Raw genomic sequence first — 27,567 nt, forward strand, 5'->3', positions numbered from 1 at the left:
CCTTTTAATTGCAACATTATATCCTAAATCCAAAACAGAAAGACATAAATGTTCTATGATAGGGGATTGTTCATGCTACTTACATGTTAACAACAGTAAATAATGTATTCATTGAAATGATATTATAGAAAATATTAGTATCAGATAATAATCATGCTGGATTATTAAGTACAAAATCAATTTAAAGAAACTATGTGTTGTTATTGTATTATTTGTTTTCCTATCTAATTCTCTGGCCCCTTCACATAAACTGTATGATCCTTCAGGAAAAGGGCTGTATTTTACACATCATTATGTCTCTGGAACTAAACAGATTATTGACAGAGAGTAAACACTGAAAAATGTTTATTGCTTTGACTGAGTTGGCTGAAACCAAGTGGGAGAGATATAAAATGTGAACATATTCTTAGTAACACAGAGATACACACGCTGCCATGTATTAGTGTAAAACAGTAAATGACAAATATGTCACATACATTTTGAAGCAAAATTAAAACTATCAGTGTAGTTATAAAAATAAATCCTCCTTTGGAAATGGAAGGCATTAAACGATTTCCTATGCCCCTTCTAAGTACAGGCAGCAAGTTTTCTCATTTTAATATATTTCTTTACCTGGTGTAGTTATAATATTATTTGAGTTCTACTAAGTGGGCTAAATGTATTGCTTTTCAAAATTCTTTGACTGTTTTCCTTACTCTATATAGTTTATATAGAACACAAATATATTCTGATAGACCTCTATGAGCATCTGCAGGTGAACAATTCTTTAAAGCCTGCAGCTCTAATGGTCCGAAGTAGCTAGAGAAACAGTTCAGTTAGTCAGAATGAACCATTCCAGTCCTGAAATTGCCAATCATTTAGTTATGGATTGTATTGCCTGTATGTTCTTCCTCTGCCTACATAAAGAGGTTAGTTTTTTCCTTGCTGTGGGCACTCTGCATTTCCCGAAACAACTATCTTTTGACATGAAAAATAATTTCCTACACTACGTCAGCAGGACGTGCAAGAACAAAAATAAGTGATTGTATGTGACTTATCGTTTCCCCGAAGTTCAGGGTGTGTGTGTGTGTGTGTGTGTGTGTGTGTGTTTGGAAATATCTATGTGTGCATGTTTGTATTTAGTAGAGAACAGTAATTTTTATAGACGGAACAAACAAGACATAGCATCTTGCTTTATTTTGAGATCAACATAGAACTATCGGGCACAAATATTCATTTATCTATTTAACAAATATTTGTTGAATATTCACTATTTGCTATCATATTGTGTCAGAAAGTAACTTTAAAGTAGTGAGTGAGAAAGACATATAACATCTACTCCAAAGCTTATTCTTTTTTTTTTTTTTTTTTTTTTTTTTTTTGGTGCTTATGTGGCTAGAGGTCAGTGGTGAAAGGTCAATTTTACTCTCTTAGCAAATTTCAGTTATATGATATTGTTACCAACTATAATAGCCTTGTTATCCATTAGACCTTCCAACTCGATCCTATAATTGAAAGTTTATATCCTTTGACCAAACTCTCCCTATTTCTCTCATCCCCCCAACTCCTGGCAATCACTCATAGGCTCACTGCCATTCTCCCATGGCCCTCTCTCTGCTTCTGGAAGAAGAATCTGGTTTCTTCTTTTAATCCTTTATCCATAAGCTTTGGAAGTTATCCTTTCCCATTCCCTCTCCCCAGTTTTCCCTAAGGTTTTCCCCCAAAGGCACAGGGGACTGGCACAGTACCTGTTCCCCACCAGGGCGATGGCACAGAGGTCACCCTTCTGTACCTGAGGCAGACCAGCAGGGGGCACCACGAGGCCGGGCAGCATCAAATCTGTGGGAAATGAGACAAAGGCATCACAACCCACATTCTGTCTCTAAGCAATTCCAAGTTTGACTTCAACATTAATTCATTCACTCAACCAACAAACACTTATTAAGTATCAACTAGGTTATTCATAATGAAAATTAGGAAATGCAACCTGAGCATCAGACCTTTTCCCTTCCGGGGCTAGTGGTCAAACTGAAGCACCAAGCTGAGGGTCAGGTTCCATGATCTCTTGTTCTGCTTTTCCTGACTTTAGCTTATTGATGTAAAGCAGAGCATATGGTCATTCACAGAGTACTTTCTGCTGTAAGTACAAAGTACGAAGCTTATTGAAGCCTTTCAACGGGGTTGTAGAGGCCCAGGGACCTTATGGAAGCAGCCAGGTGAGGGAGGAAACATACATGTGTGAAAAATTTCATTTTTCGATGGTATGAACACAGGAAATGGGTGCATTTATTCAAGTAGTTGGCCCTTACTAAGTAAGTTTCGGCCAATAGCCAGAATACAGGAAAATCCTCTTACCTGCTCCTCCGACCAGTTTTTCGAGCACCAGAGATGATGTTGTGAACGTTGGGAGAAGATCAGGATAGGACCACAGGTGTACACGGCCCAAAAAGAGACACAGGAAGACTTATTACCAAAAGGTCAATCTCTGAGGGAACTGGACAAGCCAAACACTAAGGTCATTTTAATTAAGAAACAGAAAAGAACGTCAACTCAAAGCTAGAGAGGAGGCCGTGAGGCCCTAAGAGGTTTCCTTCTTAAAGCAGGCAGATACTTAAAAAATGGGATGTCTCTTGAGACTGGGAGGCCCCTGTGATTCCACCTGGATGCAGCAATGGCCACGGCACAGGAGATAAAAGCGGACAGAGACCCAACGAGGATTCCATCAGGGACCTCAGAAGCGAGTAAGCAAAGAACGGGGCGCCAGCCTGTAGGACATGTTGAAACTTCCCCATATTCACTCCTTTATTCCCCCTGTGTTCCCAGTGACTAGCAGTAAAACCTTAGATTGAAAAGGGCCTGTGTCTGCATAGGCACAAAGTGGGCTGGGGGCACAGGTAACCTAAGGAGACCCACTGCACTGCTGTAGCCAAGCTGGGGGAGGAAGAGCCCCAAGTGACAAAGGCAGAAAGCAAAGGATCCCGAGAGCCAGTTAGAGCCTAAGAAAGAATCCCTGTGAGATATCTGCACTGAAGGACATCACTGGACAGGTGGGTATGTAGTTCCATTAACCCAGCTTCCTTCCTATTCAGTTTCTTAAGAAAATCCTGCTACTGATAATTTTAAAAATATTTTTTACATATCCTGAAATTTCACTCTTTTCGAGACCTCTCCTCCATCCCTACTTAACCCATGATGAACTATTATTCCTTCTTCTCAGAACATCCCTTGCCAACTACCCTCTTCCTGAGTTAGATCTTTTATTCTCCCTCCTATAGCAGTTTTTGATCTTCAAAGACCCAATTCTAGGGACACTGGGTCCAAAAAGATCCTTAGGGACGATATTGGGAGATTCTGTACTTCACATTTTAAGTAAGGCAGGTTAATGAAAGAAAGAAGGAGAAACAGAAGTTAGGCAAGGATTACAGTAATGTCCCTCTCCATCCTATTGGCATACCTATTGGGTATAGATTTTTCTCCAGTTCAAACAGGATGGGGTTACCACCACACACATACGCAGTCACTGCATCCCCCCTGTGAGCATATAACTTCACAATGTTGAGCTCTTCCTTTCCAGGTACTAAGGCAGAGACCTGATCTGTTCCAAGAGTCATGAAAGCAGCCGCCACATCAGCCCGAAGCTTTCTCCTGCGTTAAGCAAACCAATGCTTGGCATGAATCCTGCCTGGATGGATTTTAATAAATTCAAAGGACTCCGGAGGACCTACTATAAAATCACAGGGGCCAAGGAAAATTGGTTTATGATGCCCTATATATGGTATATGATGCCCTACTCTTCCAAAACATCCTATCCTCTTCCTCATTCAATGTCTCACGTAGTTTCACATATTCCTAGGGGCAAGTCTTTCCATTTCACAAACAGGGAGGAAAACTGAGATCTAGTGAGTAACCAAGTTAGCCTGACTAGAAACTCAGCCTTGCCCCCGACCCACTCCTTTCTCTTATCTGCCTGGCAAATCTGTCAGCTTATGGTCAAAAAGCTATAAGAAGGTACCAAGAGTGACAACTAGGGAACACTGGTCCCAAACTTCACAACATGGTATCAGCATCAGCAACATTATGTACAGATACAGCAACACTGTGTAACAGACACAGTTCTTAAAACATGTGCCTTGGTTCTCTCCCACCTCACCCTCCACTGTCTCTCCTGCGAGAAGTAGATCCCTTTTTTCCTATAGTCGTAGTTTTCGGTGTCCCATCTGATTTTTCCTAAGGGACTCGAAGCGCTGCGGGGGGCGGGGGCCTGTAATTGTTCGTGTTTGCAGCCCCCACACCTTATCTCGGGGCAGTCAGGAAGCGCTGACTGAATTACGTTTTCCTTTACTAGCCGGGGAGACACACTAGGCCTGTGCTCCATCTTCGCGCTCAAAATGTGTCTAACCCACCCTTGCTCTCCGGGGTCCCATCCTGGCTGGACTTTCCCTTGGCCTCCACCCCAGGGCAGCGGACCTAGCTCAGAGAAGGCTGTGAGCCAGCCTGCACTGAGAAATGTCTGGGCGCTTGGTGGGCGGAGCGGGCCCCTTCTCTCCCTCACCTGTCCGACCCCCTGATGGCCGTGTTGGACTTGACCCGAAAGGCCTTGGCAAACATGTCTGCTGGCGTGACCTGGGGAAGGCAAGGAGCACACAGAAGCCGGGGGCTGTCAGGAAAACGAGAACGCGGCGACTTCCCGACTCGCAGCCCTGTGCGCAGCCATGTTGCGGCCCAACTGGAAAATAGGTTCGGCTGGAAACCCGGACCACTCAGCTTCGCGGCTACAGGCGCTGCGGGGACCGCGGCCTCCCCCAGTGGCAACTCCGGGAACTGAAGCTGGGTGGGCGGGGCCTGGGGAAGGCGGGGCGAATTCCCGCTCCGGCGCCATACCTTGGCCGGGCTCTGCGCCTGCGCGAATTGCAGGCGCCCCCGGGGTCCCAGTGACCTGGCAGTGGCGACCAGGATGACTTAGTTTCCACTCCGTCGGGGTTGCATTCTGTCAGAGTTTGCCCCGCATGTTATATGGAGAAAACTACAAATGATCTTCAAGTCTATTTTAAAATATTTTTGGCCACTTTCAGATAAATTTTTCAAAGCTTTATTGCTTTTTGAGTTCAGGCGTTATTTGGATAGGGGAGTTTCCAAAACTAATGAAATAACGTTGCTTATTTAAAAAAAAATCTGCGAGGCAGATTAGTTTCAAATTATGGTTTGACTTCTCCCTATCGATGTCACGTACACTTGGGTGGGGGATGATGCCAGACTGTGTTGTTGACTAGGTCGACTGCACCACAGCTACTGAGGCAGCCTCTGCCCAGGCAGAAGACAAAGGTTATTCAAGGGAATATTAGAAATAGATACTAAAAATAAATAAACCATAAGTAAATGCGAAAATGGCAACGTAGGTGTAACATAATCTCCCTTCTCTATAAAAAAAGGAGATTAATGAACACTGGAAAGATGTCAGAAACCAATAAAAATATAACTTTGAAATGAGGAAACAGATATGATGAAAGTAAAACTACTCTGCATACTTCTTATATTGCTTTGACTTTTGATGGATGCAGGTGTTTAGGGCGCCTGGTGCCTCAGTGGCTGAAGCTGACTCTTGGTTTTCAGCTCACATCATCGTCTCCCGGTGGTGAGATCAGGTCCCACATCAGGATGGTGCTTGGCTTGGAGTCTGCTTGAGTTTCTCTTTCTCTCTCTCTCTGCCCCTCCCTCCTTTCTCTCTCTCTCTCTGCCCCTCCCTCCTCTCTCTCTCTCTCAAATAAATAAAATCTTTTTAAAAATGTAAATGTTTTTTATATTTTTTTAAAAAAGTTTAGCGTAAAAGAGAAAGAAGTGAAATCTAAAATCGAAAAAAATACTAATGCAAATAAGTGTAAAACTCTATTAATTTGGTAAGTGAACCAATCAGAGGTAAGGATTATTTCAATTCATTTTTTAAAAAGATTTTATGTATTTATTTGACAGAGAGAGGGAGATCACAAGTAGGCAGAGAGGCAGGCAGAGAGAGAGGGAAGCAGGCTCCCTTCTGAGCAGAGCGCCTGATACAGGGTTCAATCCCAGGACCCTGAGATCATGACCTGAGCCTATGACAGAGGCTTAACCCACTGAGCCACCCAGGTGCTCCTATTTCAAGTCATTTTTGAGGAGAATACTTAAACTCTGGAGTCAAACCTATTGGGACAAAATAAAGGCAAAGGCATTTTAACCTTCATTCAGTAGTTTAACTGCTAACAGTAATGTTTGCATTATTATTTTTAAAAATACTGAAATATAAGAATATGTGAATAAAGAGAAAAGACAGAAAATGTATTTAAAAGTTTCTTATCCCTGTATTATTTATAACACTGAATTGTAAGATCCAATAGGAGCCAATGAATTTTAAATTTCATTTCTACTTCAGCTTTCCCACAAGCAAAAAGACATTTAAAGACATTTCAACAGTATTGAACATTCCCATGTAGTACCAATAACACAATTCTTGTGTTTTAAACACTATTTCCCAATAAAAAGATTCAGACCATTTTGGAAAGCTGTATGATTATGGGTATTGGTCAGGGAGGTATACACTGAGCCTAGAGCATTGTGTTGTGCTAAAAAGAAAAGAAACACTCAAAGATGAGTGGGTATAACAAAGCAATCAGGACAAGGTTCAAGAGGCACTCACTAGCCAGATTTGGGATAATTTGAGCTTCAAAGAATAATGACTATAATTATTTGTGACAAAATGAATAAATAAAAATTCCATTGCTGATAGATGTTGAAAAAAAAAAAAGAAAAAATCTTTAAAGCCATCACTGGTCACTATCATCAAGTTCTTACTCTAAATATTGGAAATTAAAGAGCATAAATTAACACTCATCTTCACACCAGAATGACAATTAGTAAGAAAAAGAATAGAATTCATTTTAAAAACCTCCAACAATGAAAATGATTAATTATATGCTATATTGATTACAGGTTAAGAGTCATAAATAGATTTCACAAACATTAGGTGAAAAGTTTTGGAGAAATAGTATATATAAACCAATATTAACAGCAAAGATAACTTGCCAATTGTAACAATGTTCCTTTCAATGTGAGAAAACTGGCTGTAGCTTGTGTTTCAGATTTAGATAAATTGACTCCATTGGAGACAGCCAGTTTCTCATTCTAAGAATGCCACTGGATTTGATGCAAAATGAAGTAATAAGATATCACCTTAAAGTATTTTTTGTCTTAATTATATCTTTATTTTCATCTTAAAGTTTTCATGGTTTTGTAGAAGTTAAAAATGTTCACAGTCAACTGATTTCAACTAATTATGTTGTTTGAAATGTATGAACATAAAAATTGTATTTCAGACTCTTGTGGTTGAATGATTCCAAAACCCCCTTGAGCAGCAAAATCATGAGGATGTCATTAGACTTGAAGATCATTATCAAAAAGTCCTCATAATTCTCCACATATACCATCTTACTTTTAATATATTCTTATTTTATTTTAATTTTAAAATGATTTATTTCCATATTTAAGTAACCTCTACAGCCAACGTGGGGCTCAAACTCATGACCCTGAGATTGAGGGCACACTCCACTGGTTGAGCTAGCCAGGCACCCAAATAAAATAACCATCTTTACTGTAGTTCAAAGGGATACAAAGACAGAAAACATGGAAAATACAGGTAAGCATTAAGGACTTAAACACCAACTCTTTTTTTTTTAAATTTTTATTTATTTTTAAAATTTCTTTTCAGTGTTCCAGAATTCGTTTATGCACCATACCCAATGCTCCATGCAATAGGTGCCTTCCTTAATATCCACCACCAGGCTCACCCAACCCCCCATCTCTCTCCCCTCCCAACCCTCAGTTTGTTTCTCAGAGTCCACAGTTTCTCCCCCTTCTAGTTGCCCCAACTCCCTTCTCCTCTCCATCTCCCAATGTCCTCCATGTTATGACTTTTATTATTGCTCCACAAATAAGTGAAACCATCTGATAATTCTCTCTCTGCTTGACTTATTTCACTCAGCATAATCTCCTCCAGTCCCGTCCATATTGATACAAAAGTTGGGTATTCATTCTTTTTGATGGAGGCATAATACTCCATAGTATATATGGACCATATCTTCTTATCTGTTGTAGGGTATCTTGGCTCTTTCCATAGTTTGGCGACTGTGGCCATTGCTTCTACAAACATTCAGATACAGATGGCCTTTCTTTTCACTACATCAGTCTCTTTGGGGTAAATACCCAGTAGTGCAATTGCAGGGTCATAGGGAAGCTCTATTTTGAATTTCTTAAGGAATCTCCACACTGTTTTCCAAAGTGGCCACACCAACTTGCATCCCCACCAACAGTGGAAGAGGGTTCCCCTTTCTCCACATCCTATCCAACACATGTTGTTTACTGTTTTGTTAATTCTGGTCATTCTAACTGTGTAAGGTGGTATCTCAGTGTGGTTTTGATTTGAATCTCCCTGATGGCTAGTGATGATGAACATTTTTTCATGTGTCTGTTAGCCATCTGTATGTCTTCTTTGGAGAAGTGTCTGTTCATGCCTTCTGCCCATTTCTTGATGTGATTATCTGTTTTATATGTGTTGAGTTTGAGGAATTCTTTATAGATCTTGGATATCAGCCCTTTGTATGTCTTCATTGGAGAAGTGTCTGTTCATGACTTCTGCCCAATTTTTGACATGATTATCTGTTTTGTGTGTGTTGAATTTGAAGACTTCCTTATAGATCTTGGACATCAGCCCTTTGTACTGTCACTTGTGAATATTTTCTCCCATTCCATGGTTAACCACCAACTCTTACCCCTAGCATTTCTGAATTCAACTATAGTTATTATAAATATTTTATTGTACTTCCTGACCATCTTTGTTCTATAAACATTTATGCGGCATCAAGTTATACTCTGTGTATGTGTGTGTGTTTATACTTGGTATAGGATTTTTTGGTCACTTTTCATATTATAGTGTGCCAGTTATGTACCCAGTTAGATTCTATTTTCTCTTTATGATTTGTTCAAATTTTTATGTGTGCTAGGTAGCCATCTTGTAGAAGATATTGCATTTCATCATTTGGTAGATAGGCAAAAGTAGATAATAACTACTTACATCTTATTATTAGTGTAGGTATGACATAGTTAGGCTTTTATGTATTTTTTTTAATTTTATTTTTTATAAACATATAATATACTTTTATCCCCAGGGGTACAGGTCTGTGAATTGCCAGGTTTACACACTTCACAGCACTCACCATAGCACATATCTTCCCCAATGTCCATAACCCCACCCCCCTCCCAACCCCCCTCCCCCCATCAACCCTCAGTTTGTTTTGTGAGATTGAGAGTCACTTATGGTTTGTCTCCCTCCCAATCCCATCTTGTTTCATTTACTCTTCTCCTACCCCCTTAACCCCCCATGTTGCAACTCTTCTCCCTCATATCAGGGAGATCATATGATAGTTGTCTTTCTCTGATTGACTTATTTCGCTAAGCATGATACCCTCTAGTTCCATCCACGTCGTCACAAATGGCAAGATTTCATTTCTTTTGATGGCTGCATAGTATTCCATTGTGTATATATACCACCTCTTCTTTATCTATTTGTCTGTTGATGGACATCTAGGTTCTTTCCATAGTTTGGCTATTGTAGACATTGCTGCTATAAACATTTGGGTGCACGTGCCCCTTCCGATCACTACGTTTGTATCTTTAGGGTAAATACCCAGTAGTGCAATTGCTGGGTCATAGGGTAGTTCTATTTTCAACTTTTTGAGGAACCTCCATGCTGTTTTTCAGAGTGGTTGCACCAGCTTGCATTCCCACCAACAGTGTAGGAGGGTTCCCCTTTCTCTGCATCCTCGCCAGCATCTGTCATTTCCTGACTTGTTAATTTTAGCCATTCTGGCTGGTGTGAGGTGATATATCACTGTGGTTTTGATTTGTATTTCCCTGATGCCGAGTGATGTGGAGCACTTTTTCATGTGTCTGTTGGCCATCTGGATGTCTTCTTTGCAGAAATGTCTGTTCATGTCTTCTGCCCATTTCTTGATTGGATTATTTGTTCTTTGGGTGTTGAGTTTGCTAAGTTCTTTATAGATTTTGGACACTAGCCCTTTATTTGATATGTCATTTACAAATATCTTCTCCCATTCTGTCAGTTGTATTCTGGTTTTGTTAACTGTTTCCTTTGCTGTGCAAAAGCTTTTGATCTTGATAAAATTCCAATAGTTCATTTTTGCCCTTGCTTCCCTTGCCTTTGGTGATGTTCCTAGGAAGATGTTGCTGCGACTGAGGTCGAAGAGGTTGCTGCCTGTGTTCTCCTCAAGGATTTTGATGGATTCCTTTCTCACATTGAGGTCCTTCATCCATTTTGAGTCTATTTTTGTGTGTGGTGTAAGGAAATGATCACCAAAATACTAGCCAATAGGATTCAACAGTACATTAAAAGGATTATTCAACACGACCAAGTGGGATTTATTCCAGGGTTGCAAGGTTGGTTCAACATCGGCTTTTATGTATTTTTGAAGTGAAATCACCTTTTCACTTTCAAGCATTTTCTCCCATTTCCTCTGAACAGAGAGTCTCAGACAGTCCCAGAAGTAATGGAAGAAGCTTTGAGAAAGTTAGAGGGAAAGATGGATGGAACGAGGCACTGGAGTGATTGAATCTAGTTTCTTGCTGTAAGTATTTTATGAGTAGGACACAAAGTATTTTATGAGTAGGACACAAGTTTCAATGAGGTGCTTTTAAGAAGTGATTTATTCATCCCTCTGATTATCATCACATCATGCATATAATATTCAATACAAATTCTGATTTATGAATATAAGTGAGTTACACAATACTTGAAAAAATAAACTGAGAATTAGATTGATAATGAAAAATTCTGAGTAAATGTACATATTTTAATTTTAGGACTGCATCTTAATCATTGTTTTATCCACATTCAGGATATAACAGTTTCCCATCATGACATGTGGCTCGGAATGTATGTGCTGGTGTCTTTCTACGATATCCAGAGAGACAGTCAAATTCAATCACTTCCCCTGTTGTAGAATATATTTTTGTCTTATAAAACCATCGAAATTTTATATTATGTCTTCTCATGATTTCTTCTGATACTATACAGGGCTCTAAAATTAAAAAAAAAGAACATAAAATATTGAAAACAGAATTTCAGACTTTCAGATAGAATTTTCTACACTGGTCCAGGGCTTCATTTCCAAAACCTTTCTCAAACCAGTTCATTGAAAGACCATCGTGTCCATTTTAATCACTTTAAATGATGAATGATGCAAAATGAGGTGCTATGTTTAAGCTGTGATAATTAAATGTTATAATCAAAGATTCATAGTATCAATGAAATCAAGTTCTTTCATTAAAGGATCTTTTGCTTGAAACAGAGGTTTTTTCTTCCAACTTTATTTCATTACACATTAGTACTTGGTATTCAGCATTCAATGAATGTTTGTTAACCCATGACAAGTCTATTAATAACAGCAAAGCATCTATTATACTGATTTTCCCAGGATCCATGAGAATAGTGAAATATTTACCTAAGCATTTTGGTGGTGGGATCCATGAGAATAGTGAAATATTTACCTAAGCATTTTGGTGGTGGTGGTGACCACTTTCCATTTCTGCATATTATGGTCCGGGGTCCCTGAAGTACATAGAAGGCCTGACATTTGTACTCTACTGACGATCCTGGAGCATATGCTACTAGTGGGAATGAGGTAATGTCTCCATTGTCAATAGATGGAGGAGACACACATTTTCCACTAGGTTCTAAAAAAAAAATATTTGATTTATTGAAAGACCAAAGAAAAACAGGTTAAAATAAAGCAAATAAAAAAGCAATATCAAGACTTGTGATTTCCGCCAACAGAAATGATTCATTTGAGAAATTTTATTTTATTTTTAAAAAAAGATTTTATGTATTTATTGAGAGAGAGAGAGAGAGAGAGAGAGAGTGTCAGGGAGACAGAGAGAGCACAAGCCAAGTAGGGGTAGGCAGAGGGAGAATCAGCCTCCCTTCTGGGCAGGGAGCCTGATGTGGGGCTCCATCCCAGGACTCCAAGATCACGACCTGAGTAGAAGGCATACACTTAAACAATAAACAATGGTTAAGATGCAGTCCTAATGTTAATATATGTCACATTATATGTTACAAAAATATGTAACATTAAAATAACCAACTGAGCCACCCAGGCACCCCCACTGAAGAAATTTTAATCACTTAAACTGAGAATCACACTTTTAAACTTTTCCTTTTATACCTCATGAAAGCATACATAAGCATTAACAAATATATCTGCTTTACCATATTCTGGTGTTAAAAAGTGTTTTTCCTCCTGAATCAGTACTGGGCAGATGGATAGCTAATAGGAATAAGGAAACTTTCTTGCTACATATAACATACTGCAGTTTCTATTGGATCTCTAGTCATTGTTTATTGATTGTCATTTCTATTACAAAAGGAACATCAACTTTGTTAATTAAAGTGAAAGAATTACACATTTGTGTAATGGGAAAGGGAATTGCTGGCTTGCTGTTCTGGACAGAATGAGGTAGGAAACTTTGTGCTTATTCCTTCTGCTCAGTATCACTAAAAATCCTGAACGTATTATAAAGACCAACAAAAGAGATTGTGAAGGATGCTGAGAAGACGTTGATCTGATCTGAGGCCTTGGTATTCAAGGAATTATACTGCAGTGAGTTGTTTGGGTTTTCATGTTGCCGCCTATGGATCCTGGACTGGGCACTGAAGAAGACTGGAACCAGAAATGAGATCAAGTTCAGGGGGAAAAAAAGTCCCAAGAATTGCCTGCTGTCTTTAGTCAAAGGCTCAGGAAAGGAGTATTCTAGCAAGACAGATTTTTTTTTTTTTTTTTTTACAATACTTGAATTACTCCTGAAGAAACTCCTAGAAGAAACCTCGACCAGCCCTCTCCCCATGTGGATCAAAGGTCAAGCGTGGAGCCTTGACTTCCAGCCACAGTCAGGGAACAAGACACCTCACTTCTTTCCACGGTGTCAGTGGAGGCCAAGTGGGAAGCCTGGACTTGCACTCTGCAGTAATGGAGGCCTGATAAATAAGAGATTTCAAGAAAATCCAGAGTCTTAAAATACAACACCCGAAATTCTAAAATACAATTGAGAACCATTCATCATAGCAAGGACCTGGAAAAATTTCAGAAGAGAAAAGATAATCAACAGATCACAACACTGAGATAACACAGATATTGGAATCATTTGATGATGGTTTTTAAAAATCTAGTGGGAATTACAGAACTGAAAAATATCATAGTGGAATTAAAAAAAACCTCACTGGAGGGACTCAATTATGGATTATGGATGACAGAATGCTAAATAAACTTGAATATAGAATATAAATGACTCACTTTGAAAATAGATTGAAAACAAAACCAAAAAAACTCTAAAAAATATGGACTGAAAGCTTCCCAAATTTTTACAAGGCATAAACATTCATATTGAAAAAGCCAAACAGGACAAACCCCCCAAAATTCATACCAACATACACCATAATAAAACCGAGGAAAAGGAAAGGAAAAGAAAAAAATATCAAAAGCAGCTACATAGAAACCATGCAAACTAATAAGGGAGAAAGGATTCAAATGTCAGTGGGGTCTTCATCTGTGACCTTCAAAGCAGAAAGAAGTGACAACATTTTTCAAGTTAGAAGACAAGAGCTGTCAGCCCTGAATGCTTTTTCCCATCATAGTATCCTTTGGGGTTTAAGGGAGAGAAGAAGATATTCTGAGACAAAGGGAAACGGAGCATTTATCTCCAGCAGATCTGTCTTTAAAGAATTGCTAAAGGAATACTTCAGATATCAGGAAAAAGATAACAGAGCAAGGACTGAGACTTCACTAAGGAATCAAAAACAACGGACTGAAAAAATTAAGGGTAAATATGATGGAGTTTCTTTTTCCTAAGGAGTTTGTCAGGTTTGGTGTTTGTGCAACATTATATCATTTGATATGGTGCTCAATATATGTAGAAGAAATACTTCAGACATTTATATTTGAACTGTGGGGAACTCATGGGTGCCTGGAAGGCTCAGTCAGTTGGTTAATTGTCCACTCTTGACTTTAGCTCAGGTCATGATGTCAGGATTGTGAAACTGAGCCCTGTGTCAGGCTCCAAACTAGGCGTGGAGTCTGCTGAAGATTTTTTCTCTCCTCCCTCTAACACTTCAATCCCCCCCCCTCTCTCTTTCTCTCTCAATAAATAAGTAATAAATAAAATAAAATAAAATGTGGGGTGAGTAAATGGACCCTAAGTGGAAGTAAGTTTTCCTCATTTCACTTGAAGTGGTAAAATGTCAAAACCAAGGGGAGAAGTGACAAGCTATATATGTGCATCTTAATACCTTGAGCAACCATAGATAAAACTATACAAAGAAATATGTGCCAAAACAATAAAGACATATCAAAATGAGATTATTTAAAAATATTCCAAAAAATCCACAGAATTGGCAAAAAAGGAAATGAGAGTGAGAAACAGAGGAAAGAAACGCAAGGCAAATAACAAAATCACTGACACAGCCATTAATCTATCAATAATTACTCCAACTGTAAATGGTTTAAATTCTTCAGTTAAAAGACTGAGCATGGCAGAGTGGACACACAAACAAGAGCTGACTATATGGCAACTAAAAGAAACTAACTTCAATGTGAAAACATACGTGGGCTCAAAGTAAAAGACTGGAAACTATATATGCCAGGCAAAATTTGATTTGAAAAACAACCAGCTATAATATCTCCTCTTTATAATACTTCTATCTCATTATAATATCTCCTCCTATAATATTTCCAAAACTCTAAATACTGGATTGTGTTATGACCAGGTTCTCAGAGTTTTTTCAGTTGAGCTCAGATAGAAACCTACCTTTTTATAGTCCGCATGCTGAAGAAGCCCAAATTTATATCACATTCCAAGATCATGCCCCAGCTGCTGATTGATTGTGTGTCTCAAAGTGAAATAGGCCCCACACCCCCCAACATATGTTTAGTACATTTATTCCTCAGGAAATAACTGAGCTTCTTAACACTTAAGATAGAGAATTTTCTGGGTGCCTGAGTGGCTCAGTCAGTTAAACGTCTGACTCTTGATTTCTGCTCTTGTCATACTCTCATGGACGTAAGATCGAGTGTTGGGTTCCACACTCAGTGTGGCATCTGCTAAAGATTCTCTCTGCCCCTCCCCTTGTTCCTCCCTTCACTGCTTACACTCATGTGCTCTCTCTCTAAAAAAAAAAAAAAAGAGAGAGAGAGAGAGAGCAAGAAAGAGAGAGAGAGAATTTTCCATGACTCCAACTGTCCTAAAGTGGTCAAATCTTCCATAAAATAAATATATATTATCATTATGCAGTCTACAAAAAGAAAAAAATTGGATTTTAAGCACCACCATTTTATTTGAGATGAAAAAAAAGATTCCATAAGAAGTATGTCACTATATTTATTTATATTGACATATTTAGTCCCTAAAATATTCTCTAAAACCCAAGAGGAAATAAGATACTTTACCTGCACACTGAGGCGGTTGTGACCAGTACCCGTTGAAACATATCACTTCTGCTTCCCCAAACAGTTCAAAAGGTTTGATGCATTCATAACGTGCAGTCTGACCAATTAGATACCTAGGCTTCTCATTTAGTATAATAGCATTTTCCACTTTGGGTGGATTCCCACAGGAAATATCTGAATAGAAAGAAAAAAATAGCATCTCTAACGTAATGATCATTTTGAGTAGCAAATCAATGAACGGGATAAGGGAGATTTACAATCAACACTTAATCTGTCATACACAAAAGAGTGCCAATTTAGGAAATTTACATATAAGATTAAAGAAAAGGAGATAAATATCTTTTGGTAAGATTTAAGCTTGTGTGAAAATGAGAGTTTTTCTGGACATTTCCTATTTTTAGTAAAATCAATATTACAAATTATATAAATTCAATACGAATTTGTAAACCACATGAAAATAACAATAAAAAATCATTTGATGTCAAATTTTGGCTTGCAATCATCCTGTTTATGAATGTGATTTTAGGCTCTTAGAAAAATAAACACGGTAGGCACTTCCTTAGACAATAAATGAAGAATTAACACACTTTGAAGAGTATTAGAGTGAAGGGAGAAGATGATTAACTGAGGATCCAAACAGGAGATGAGGAAAAGAACAGAAAAATACATGTTTAATTTCTAAAAACACTCTTCAATTATCATTATTATTATTTTTTGCCAATGCTTAAGGACATTTCAATGAGAATTCAAACTGTAATTCACTGGTGAGATTCCGGTGGGTGTAAAGAACAATAGGCCACAGCTATGGTTCCTAAACTGGAGCACACATTGAATTCCTTGGGAATTGTTGAGACACTTACAGGGTTGCAGCCCCAGAGTTTTTGACGCAACAGGTCTGAGTGAGCCAGTGAATTACATTGCATTTCTAATGATTGTCCAGAAGATGCTGATGGGGCTATTGCAAGGACTATAGTTTGAGAACCACTGGGCTCAGACTAACCACTGAGAACACAGTTTCATTCCTTTATGTTAAAGCATAAACCTTCTTTGACCTGGCCTCAAACAATCATCTACGTCCATTGTTTAAATGACGCTAGAGGGAATTGTATCTTACATTACTTAAGACATTTTGATAAATAGATTCTAAAATGTTATCGAAGTACCTTTGCATATTGGCTTTCCTATCCATTGGCTCTTAATACACTGTATAAAATTGGGTCCATCCAATTGGTAATTATTTGGACACATATAAGTCACTTTTTCTTCTGACCTATATGAGTCCTTCTTCGGGCCTATGGGTATGGCAATACCAAAGTCAGGTAGGCCAAAACAATCCATTTCTGAAAGAAAAGAACATGTACTTCTTTGGTAAATCTTTTAAAACACATAATGACCAATATCTAGAATGTAGAATAATAAGTACACATCAAACCAATGGGCACTGTACACACTTTTTATAAGTTGAAAAACTGTGTTAGAAGTCTTTTGACTTAATTATATTGATTGTCCTATGTTTATCAAACATAAAATATGTGGACAATGATATGGGAAGTCTGAAAAGGTAGAGATACATGTAATGCTTGATATCACATTTCTTCCACTGAAATTCTTTTTTGCTCATACGAGCCATCTACATTATGCATGTATTTGTATTTTTGGTTTCTGTCAAAATCTGTTACTTTTAATTATATCAAATATCTTAGAAAAGTATATACTTCTAAGGAGATAACTGATAAACTAACAGTAAATTGAATAATGATGAGCTTGCTGAGCAGGGACCAGCTGTGATCCAGGCAGAGAGAGGAGGAGTCTGTGGACGTGTATCAGAGGATGTCGAATGTGCACATGAAGTGACGTGAAAGTGAAATAATTTGGGCTCATGCTGTCACACTTTTATTATTAGTAGGGTTATTAATTCTCTACCAGACTCCACAACTTTCCAGAGATACCTTGTTAAATTCTAGAATTACTGCCTGGTTTCATATTTCTACCATTTTGCTCTGAATTAAGAATATTGATCAACTTTAGAGTAAAATTAAATACACTGTACTTATGCATTCTGGTGGATGAGACCATTTTCCTCCTAAACACTTTATAGATGCAGATCCTTTAGTCCCAAAACCTTTTTCACATTCGTATACTATTTCTTCTCCATACTGGTAACTGTCTGCTTTGTGAAGAGGAAAACTATGTGGAACCACATATTCTGGTGGCGCACAAGGAAGCCCTAAAAAAAAAAAAAAATGAAAGAATGACTTCATATTTCATTAACTCTGAAATTTCATTTTAGGTACTGGTTGCCATATTTGGCAGTCTAATTTGAAAAGAAGTGGTAACACAGGAGCTACGATCATAACACAGAGAAGGTGCACAAATGCTTCCTAAAACCACCACTCTGATGTGTGTCCAGCTGGCAAACTGAGCAAGAGCTTGAAACTAAAAAATTCAGTATATTATCAGCTGTAGCAGCTTCTTTCTAGATATGTCGCCTGAGGCAAGGGAAACTAAGGCAAAAATAAACTATTGGGACTACATCAAAATAAAAAGCTTCTGCACAGTGAAGGAAATAATAAAACTAGAAGGTAGCCTACAGAAGAGGAAAAGATATTTGCAAATGACATATCTGATAAAGGGTTAGTATCCAAATATGGAAAGAACTCATAAAACTCAGCACCCAAAAAATGAATAATCCAATTAAAAATGGGAAGAAGTCATGAACAGAAATTCTTCCAAAGAAGAGTACAGATGGCTAACATACATGAAAAGATGCCCAGTATCACTCATCATTAGGGAAATACAAATCAAAACCACAATGAGATACCACCTCACACCTGTCAGAATGGCTAAAATTAAAAAAAAAAAAAAAAGAAACAACAGGTGCTGGTAAGTATGTGGAGAGAGGGAAACCCTCTTGCACCGTTGGTGGGAATGCAAATTGGTGCAGCCACTCTGGAGAACAGTATGGAGATTCCTCGAAAAGTTAAAAATAGAGCTACCCTGTGAACCAGCATTTGTACCACTAGGTATTTACCCAAAACAAACAAAAAAACTAATTCAAAGGGATACATGTACCCTGATATTTACAGCAGCATTATTTACAATAGCCAAGATATGGAAGTAGCCCAAATGTCCATTGATAGATAAATGGATAAAGAAAAGGCAGTGTGCGTATTACTCAGCCATAAAAAAGAATGAAATATTGTCAGTTGCTATGACATGGGTGGAGCTAGAGACTATAATGCTAAGCAAAATAAATCAGAGAAAGACAAATACCATATGATTTCACTCACATGTGGAGTTAAAAAAAAAACAAAACAAATGAGCAAAGGGTAAAAGAGAGAGAGAGACAAATGTAAAAACAGACTCATAATTATAGAGAACAAACTGATGGTTACCAGAGGGGAAATGGTTGGGGGGGATGGGTGAAATAGGTGAAGGGGATTAAGGAGGGACCTTGTAATGAGCACTAGTTGCTGTAAGGAATTGATTTATTATTATATTGCACACCTGAAACTAATATTACACTGTATGTGAACTAACTGGAATTTAAGAAAAACTTAAAAAAATAAAAAATAAAAATGTCAATATATTTATGAGAGAGACTATCAGTGCTTCCTTTTTTTTAAGATTTTATTTATTTGACAGAGAGAGAGATCACAAGTAGGCAGAGAGAGAGAGAGAGGAGGAAGCAGGCTCCTCACTGAGCAGAGAGCCCAATACGGGGCTTGATCCTAGGACCCTGGGATCATGACCTGAGCTGAAGGCAGAGGCTTTAACCCACTGAGCCACCCAGATGCCCCCTATCAGTGCTTCTTAAACCAATATAGTGAATAACAAAAAGAAGGCATTGGGAGTTAATCACTTAAGGTTAGTACCATATATTGTAAAGAAATCAAGAAGGAAATGATAAGAAAAACAACACAATGCTGATGGCAAAGCAAAGCAAAAGTTATATACAACTTATATAAATAGGTAGGAATATGAATAGGCATACCTATTCATAGGTATTTAATAGGTAGGTTTAATTGCACTACACACCTAGTTTTAATTAAACAATTGCCATCATTAAAGTGATTCTATAGCAAATCAATAAAATTAACAAAAATGGGATAGATTTGATTATGCAGAAATTGGTAAAGTACGTGATTATATAAATGATTTTAGATATTAAGAAACCTAAAGGACGGTTTGTTTTTCTTCCTTTCTTTCTTTTTAGGACTCTTTCTCATGACTTTGATGACACATATTAATGGCTCGTACTGAAAATTGAAACTAGAATTTTAGTTTGCATACTGTCCTCACCTACACACAGGGGTAGGGAACTCCATTTTCCCATCTCGCATGTTATCTCTTCTTTTTCAGATATCCTGAAACCATCCTCACAAGTGTAACTTAGTTTGCTGCCATGTGGGTAAAGCTTAGGTTTCAATGTTTCTTTTATTTCTTCTGAAAATTCAGACGATTTAATGGTTCCATGTTCTATACGAGGTGGTTGAGGACACCCGAGTTTTTCTGTATGAAGAACAGAGATCAAAGGGTCAAGTATAGATACAATGTATAAATTGAAAAATGCAATCAAATACCATTTGGGGTTTTAAAATAAGGATAACTTGGACAAATTAGACACCAAAACACTGAAAAACATTTGAAACTTGCAAGCATATGTATCTCCATAAAATCGGTGCTATTATCTACTTGTTTGCTACGCCCCTTCATTCTTGTCCTGTTCATTATGAGGAGTAAAATAGGTGTAAACAGAAATTTTCTATGGTATTTGCACAATAACCCAAAGCTGTTGTCTGTTCATTTCACAGCAGAAGTGAGAGAATACTGATTGATGTGTATACTTAGTTTGTAATTTACTGCTTCGAGGTAAAGTGAAACAGATCTAGAGAAAGGTCTTCATCTTGTTCCTTTACACAAAGCACAGAAGAGCATTAACCTCATTTGGAAGAATGTTATAAAGCAAGTTATGGGCTACTGACCAACACAGCGTGGTATTGACTGCCATCTTCCATCTTGGCACACAATTTCTTCTGCACCCTGAATTATATAATTGTCTTGACAGACAACAGATACTTTTTCTCCATCCTGATAATTCACCGTCGTTGCCATATTTTGAGCATTGGGAATCTGAGGTGGAGGGGGGCACGGCTGCGTTCTAACTTCTAAAATATTAAAATTAGATTTCTTGATTAAAAATCATAAGTTAAACATGTTACAAAGATAATTAAAACAGAAAACTCACTAATAATGTACCGTTAATGATTAAATAATGACATTATGGTCTATATTTAAACATCTTATTCTCATCAGCTTGTAGAGCAATTTAATATATCACATGTGGTTTATAGTCTCACTATAGTCTAGTAGTAACTGCGTTTTATTCTTTCTGTGATAAATCTTGCGTAATTTATATAAAACTTATTTTAATGATTTCTAACCGTTTGGAGGTTCTAACTGAATTGTCCACTCAGTAAGAGGCACTAAATAAGTACTGATATTGGGATCCTGTTTACAGATATCCATAATCAAATGTATTGTGATTGGATTAAAATCTTCACAAGATGTGGAATGGAAGCTAATTAGTCAGAGGAAGAATTACATATAGTTAATGATCAATTATCAATTGATACAAATTGAAACAATTGATAATTATCAGTTTCAGATTCTTGGCTCAGATAAGAATTAGATATGGTCTTTAATTATAGTGTGTTTTTGTTTTTTAAGATTTTATGTATTTATTTGACAGAGAGAGACACACAGAGAGACAGAGAGGGAACACAAGCAGGGGGAGCAGGAGAGGGAGAAGCAGGCTTCCCACTGAGCAGGAAGCCTGATGTGGGGCCTGGATCCCAGGACCCTGGGATCATGACCTGAGCTGAAGGCAGACACTTAACAACTAAGCCACCCAATCGCCCTTATAATGTGTTTTTAAAGTTACAAAACTCTCTGGAGGTACTGTTTCCTAGCTTGCCTACACTGCTGAGAGATAGAAAGGTTAATGAAATGCACCCTCTTGAACAGATCAGACAGGCTGGCTTCAGTTGCATGACCAGCAAGGGACACACGATTCCTCTGTAAACTAGTGTTTGAGCTCCCAAAGAACTGAGATATCACACATGTATGGTGGCAGCTCTTAATCTGAAGACAAAGCATGTTTGTTCAAAACTGAGGGAAGACTCTGGATAGCTCTACCTGGAGGCTTTTGGACCTCTTTATGATTCCTTCATTTTGCTTTCTCCTGTAGTGTGTTTATTTCATCAAAGGCCTTATGTGAGTGTACACGGGGAAGTCTTTTTTTTTTTTTTGAAGATTTTATTTATTTATTTGACAGACAGAGATCACAAATAGGTAGAGAGGCAGGTGGAGAGAGAGGAGGAAGCCGACTCCGTGCTGAGCAGAGTCCAACATGGGGCTCGATCCCAGGACCCTGAGATCATGACCTGAGCTGAAGGCAGAGGCTCTAACCCACTGAGCCACCCAGGCACCCCAACTGGGGAGTCTTGTAAGTCCCTTCAGTTACCCAAGATTTTGTAGTCAATGCAGAGCAATATTTGACTGAACACACTCTATTCATGCTTACTAATATTTTCTATTTCTATCTTATATTTTCTCTTTCTCATATTTTCTATTTCTAAGTGTAGAAGTATTTTATATTTAACCAGAAACTTTTTTCTTATTTGTTCTAAATATCTTGGCATATTTTTTCAATGAAGTATCAAGGACTGAGTTTCTTCTGTATATGATGTTTAACGATTTCTGCCCTAATAATCTTAATTTGTACTTCTTCTGATACACTTGCCAGAGTTTGGTATAGCAACTAAATTTCCCTAAAGGCAAAATTACTATTCTGCAAATCATCTCTTTATGCTTTTAAAAAAAGCTTCTCTATATTTTTGTATTTTAATTAATTATTTGTATTTTATTATTTCGTTTTTAAAATTATTTTCTTTCTTTTTTTGCAGTACTTTGTACAGCAATCAACTCTTTTTTTTGTGTACACATTTAATTTTGTTGTAACAAAGCAACTTGTACACTTTTAACATTTAAAACTGAGCATCATCGTTCCTTTCCAGTGAAAAAAAAAGAAAATTTAAAAATAAACAGGAACAAAATTACAATAGAGAATGTCAATTCCAAATAAGATCCTACAAGTTCTGCTGATTCTTCCATCGAGTGGCAGGGCTCAAGTCATCGTTAGGAGAGAGTTTTATTTTAAAAGTGTCATTTTAAACTGCAAGGATGTCCGTTAAACGTACAATTAAACATGCCAAAGGAGAAGCCATGTTGTCAAAATGCCCACTTAACCCACCCAAACATCTCAAACCCACCCTTTGCTGACCTCCTATAACCCCATTTTTTAAAGTTTTTTTTTTTTCCTTTTTTTTAAACAAGAGAAAGTAGACAGGTACATGTTGGTAAATGCTAACTGTCCATATTCACATAGAGACACAGGTAATCTCTGAGCCCAATATACAGAGAAAGGAGGAAAAAAACTAGAATTCTATGCACTACTACACAGGGGCCTAGCACCCTCCAGCTTCCAGCAGAGCTAAGGGAGCAGAGGGTTTTTCTTTTTTCCCCCCGCACAGAGCACGGTGGTGTTGATTCCATACAGTTTTTGTTTTTATTGAAACAGGAAGGGACAAAAATGAATTTGGAACAAAAAGGGGTAGAGATTCTTTTCCCACTGTATTCTGCTCAAGGTATTTCCCCCCCAAATAAGCTGAGAACCATGGTATAAAGGGAGAGAAAAAGGAGACTTCAAAAAACAGGGAGAATGAGCACGAGAGAAAAGAAAAGGAAAAAGAAAAAAAAAAAACGGCACTCGCTCCCAGGGACTGAAGAAAATTTAAAAAGGTAGGTTGGGGGGCGCCTGGGTGGCTCAGTGGGTTAAGCCGCTGCCTTCGGCTCAGGTCATGATCTCAGGGTCCTGGAATCGAGTCCCGCATCGGGCTCTCTGCTCAGCAAGAAGCCTGCTTCCCCCTCTCTCTCTCTCTCTGCCTGCCTCTCCATCTACTTGTGATCTCTCTCTCTGTCAAATAAATAAATAAAAAATCTTTAAAAAAAAAAAAGTAGGTTGGAATCCATCAGTGCTCCATTCGTCATCTTCTCCTTCATCCTCCTCTGCTTCCTCCCCTCTCATCATCATCTTCATCTTCTTCACCTTCATCCTCATCTCCTGCCTCATCAATATCTTCCAATCCTTCTTCTTCTTCTTCTTCTTCTTCTTCTTCTTCTTCTTCTTCTTCTTCTTCTTCTTCTTCTTCTCCTTCTCCTTCTCCTTCTCCTTCTTCTTCATCATCATCCTCTTCTCCTTCTTCGTCATCCATATCCAGAACCAAGTAGTACTGTAAGGCATTTGGCCAAATATCATCTTCGAGGACCTCTCCTAACTCATCTGCGCCTGCGTCAGAATGGTCAGTAAAGCAGGTGAAGAAGCTCTCTGGGTCCTCACGCTGTCTCTTCCTGCTGGCTTTATTCTGTGTTTGACTTGAACGTTTCGTCAAATCCTTTCCAGATTTCCATTTGATTTCAGTGGACGTTGAAGATGGATCACCACTCTCATTCAGATGAAATTCTTTGGAGAGAACTTTATTTTCGAAGGAAGGGTTTTCATCAAAATAAAAATCTATTCTGTAACCTGATTTAATATCTTCAAATTCTGTCACTTCAACTCTTGTCAAACAAGGCAGCGCCTCTTCATCCTTCTCCCCAAGCAGTGCAGACACCTGTGGATGGTTGACAAATGTTGTTACCCCCAAATTGGGGATTTTGGCGATCAATGCCGACCTCTTCTGAAACAAACAAACAAAAAAAAAAGGTTGGCGGAGTTTGTTCTATTTCTGTTCTACTTTCAAAATCTCCTCACTGGCTTGTTCATTATAGTCTATTTCATTTTGTACGTCATCAATATGTTCAATTGCTTCTTGCTGATCTTTTTCTGAGGGTCTCGTCGGCCCCGTAGTGGTTGGAGTTGAGCTCGTTTTTACTGACTTCGGCCGCCGGCGCCGACAAGGTGCTGCTCCGCGGTCGTGGCAGGGAGGGGGAGAGAAGGGAAGTCGAAGGCGGCGGGCAGCGGCTTCCCCTCCCGCCACACGAGCCTGCGCCCGCTCGTTCCGGCCGCCTCCTCCCGGCGCTCGCTCGCTCGCTCGCTCTCCCTGCCCCTGGCTGGTGCGCGCTGCCTTCGCAGCCTGACGGCGAGAGGCGCTGGGGCGGCGTGCCGGGCCCCGGCCCGGGCTCCGGCTTACCGAGGGGAAGCGCGGCGGCGGGCGGGCTGGCGGCTCGGCTCCCTCACTCACTCTCCGCTGCTCGCGGCTCGCTCTCCCCGAGCCGCCTCCCCAGCAATCAACTCTTAAAGGAGAATGAATCTATTTAGGAAAAAATAAATATTTGGAAATTAAGCAAAAAAAAAAAAAAAGTAAATAAATGACAGATTAAAGAAGAATTCACAAGGAATATTAGAAACCATTTCAGAGAGAATTAAATGAAAATGAAATGTATATAAATTTTTGACACTGCTACAGCAGTACTTGGAGGGAAAAATGGAGTTTCTCTTTAAAAAGTAGGATGATTTAAATCCATGTTTCAATTTTCTATCTTAAGAAATGAGATATAAAATTAAAATCAACATAATTAGAATGAGGAAAAGAAAAAACAGGTCCACAGAAGAGAGAAAATTGAGAAAGACAAATAGAAAAAAGAAAACAGAAAAGACAGTGAATGTTAATAAGGCTAAAAAAAATAGATGAGAGAGTAAATGAAGAAAATTAAGTGTTAAAATTGGTTATTTGGAAATATTAATAAAACTGAAGAAAAAAAAACCCAGGAAGAATAATCAAGTATAAGACAGAAACAAATATCAATGTCAAGAATGAAAGAAGTGATACCAACAAATAAACGATATAATTAAAAGGAAGATAGAATATTAAGTGACTATTAAAACACTTGTATACCAATCAACTTCATAAATTAGATAAAAGAGAGATATTTCTTCAAAAATACAACTTCCTTGCATTGACAAAAGACAATAAGGAAATATGAATATTTCATTACTTATTAAACAAATTGAATTATTCATCAAGAAAAACTTCCAAATAAAGCAAATTATATATCAGATGACTTTGTGGGTAAAGTCTATCAAACATTTAAGGTAAACATAATAAAATAATAATATGTGTAATAATAAAATTACATAAATACTTTCAGAAAACAGAGAAGCAGAAAGCAGTCCTCATTTTGTTTTATGAGGCCACGATAATCCTAATAAGAAAACTTGGGAGATGCATTTAAAGAAAAAGTAACTATAGATTTATATTCCCCATGAATATAGATGCAAAACTCCTTAAAAATATATCAGCAAATTGAGTACATGAAAATGTAGAAAGAATAACATGTCACCATCTAGTAGAGTTAACTCTAGGGAAGAGAGATTTGTTCAACATCCCAAGATTCATGTCTGTACCTCACTGTATTAACAGAATTAAGGAAGTCATATTATCATATCAAGAGATACATAAGAAGCATTTAAAATCATTCAACATTGGTGATCATAAAATTTCTCAGTTAAGTGAGAATGAAAGGCATTGTCCTTAAACTGATAAGGGCATTTACAGAAATCCTAAACTGACATTATACTTGTGGTAAAATGTTGAATACCCTCTCCCAGTGATCAGGAATGGGACAAAGATGTATGTTCTCATCGCTTCGTTTCAACAGTTTACCAGAGGTCCTAGTCAGTAAATAAAAATGAATGGGCAAAAATAAAATCTTATATTTTCAGTGATATAACTGCTTACAGAGATTGCAACAGATCTACAAAATAGTACCTAAAATGAATAATGGAACTGATATAGTGTCAGAGTATAAAATCAATGTGCACGATTCGAGTGGGAGGACAAATGCATAGGAAGAAACTGACCTCACCTCCTCCCAGCGACTCACAGGTGTATATGGAACAATTTCCTCTGAAAATGACCTGAAAACTAGCTGAATAGCTCCTTTACAACAAACAGTGAAAGAGCCACTTCCAGGTGGGTATGAGAGTCCGAGACCCAGTAGGGACAGAAACCCACCCTGGCAGAGCCACACACAGTCAGGTGTTCTCCCACACAGAGCTTCTCCCTGAGCAGAGAGAGGTTTGTGTCCCACATCAGCACCCCAAACTCTGGGACTTGCAAAAGCAAGATGAGCCCCCCAAACACCTGGCTTTGAAAACCAAAGGGTCTCACATCCAGGAGACCCAATGGGCTATAGAGAACAGAGATTTTTTTTTTTTTAAGATTTTATTTATTTATTTGACAGAGAGAGCACAAGCGCACACAAGCAAGGGGAGCGACAGGCAGAGGGAGAAGGAGAAGCAGACTTCCTGTTCAGCAGAAAGCCTGATGTGAGGCTGGATCCCCCCACCTTGAGATCATGACTGGATTGGAAGGCAGTCACTTAACCCACTGAGCCACCCAGGTGATGCCAGAGTCAGGAACCTCAGGGGACCCACGTGAAAGGAGGAGTTGGAGAAACACCTAGACATATGAGAAGGAGATTCATTTGCTAATCTTAAAGCATCTACCTGAGGGGCAGGGGTCTGTTGGGACTCTTTCCACTATGGAGATGTTGACACTTTCCACCTTGGAAACACTCGCGAGTGCACTCCAGCCCAGGGCTCTCTGGTGGCCCCAGCCCTGCCTTCTTCTGCTGCCTCGCTAAAGCTGGCAAGCATGCTCAGTCCACAGAGGGGACACTCCTTGATCTGGCTCTCATGACCAGAGGGGTTTGCCTTTCTGGGTCCCACAGGACTGTAACACTGGAAGGGTCATTCCTGGCAGGCTACTACCTCCAGGGCACTCCACAGACATTGGACTGAAACACTGCCCCAGGCTTGCTGTGACAAAGGCCTATTTATGTGTCCTGGAACGTTAGCTTCAGGGACAGACTTCAGATTTGCAGCACATCTGGAGGCTTCTCGGGAATGGGAAAGGAAAGTTGAGGGGGACAAGGGGAATGCCAACTTTGTGCTCTCTTCAGCCTCAAAGAAAACCCAAACACT

The 27,567-nt window shown here is 38.6% G+C and overlaps 3 protein-coding genes across 6 annotated transcripts in view; all 3 read right to left on the reverse strand.

Moving 5' to 3' along the window:
• The window catches only part of LOC125086230 (uncharacterized), a 36,780-nt gene extending 31,181 nt beyond the window's left edge, over positions 1-5,599 (reverse strand). Inside the window, exons 1-5 of the mRNA XM_047705430.1 lie at positions 5,595-5,599; positions 4,532-4,915; positions 3,434-3,624; positions 2,335-2,421; positions 1,728-1,818 (exon numbers count right to left, since the gene is read on the reverse strand). Of these exons, the coding sequence (XP_047561386.1) occupies positions 1,728-1,818; positions 2,335-2,421; positions 3,434-3,624; positions 4,532-4,915; positions 5,595-5,599 (758 nt within the window). The remainder of the gene's footprint in view (positions 1-1,727; positions 1,819-2,334; positions 2,422-3,433; positions 3,625-4,531; positions 4,916-5,594) is intronic.
• CFH (complement factor H) overlaps positions 1-27,567 on the reverse strand; it is a 260,381-nt gene that overhangs the window by 160,122 nt on the left and 72,692 nt on the right. The gene's annotated exons all lie outside the window — the stretch shown is intronic.
• The window catches only part of LOC125086406 (complement factor H-like), a 39,260-nt gene continuing 22,393 nt past the window's right edge, over positions 10,701-27,567 (reverse strand). The window contains exons 8-14 of the mRNA XM_047705718.1: positions 20,504-20,686; positions 19,821-20,030; positions 17,569-17,745; positions 16,682-16,858; positions 15,519-15,692; positions 11,569-11,754; positions 10,701-11,099 (exon numbers count right to left, since the gene is read on the reverse strand). Coding sequence (XP_047561674.1) covers positions 10,903-11,099; positions 11,569-11,754; positions 15,519-15,692; positions 16,682-16,858; positions 17,569-17,745; positions 19,821-20,030; positions 20,504-20,686 — 1,304 coding nt within the window. The 3' untranslated portion in view covers positions 10,701-10,902. The remainder of the gene's footprint in view (positions 11,100-11,568; positions 11,755-15,518; positions 15,693-16,681; positions 16,859-17,568; positions 17,746-19,820; positions 20,031-20,503; positions 20,687-27,567) is intronic.

Source organism: Lutra lutra, chromosome 15 (genome assembly GCF_902655055.1).
Source record: "Lutra lutra chromosome 15, mLutLut1.2, whole genome shotgun sequence".
NCBI classification, from domain to species: Eukaryota; Metazoa; Chordata; class Mammalia; order Carnivora; family Mustelidae; genus Lutra; species Lutra lutra.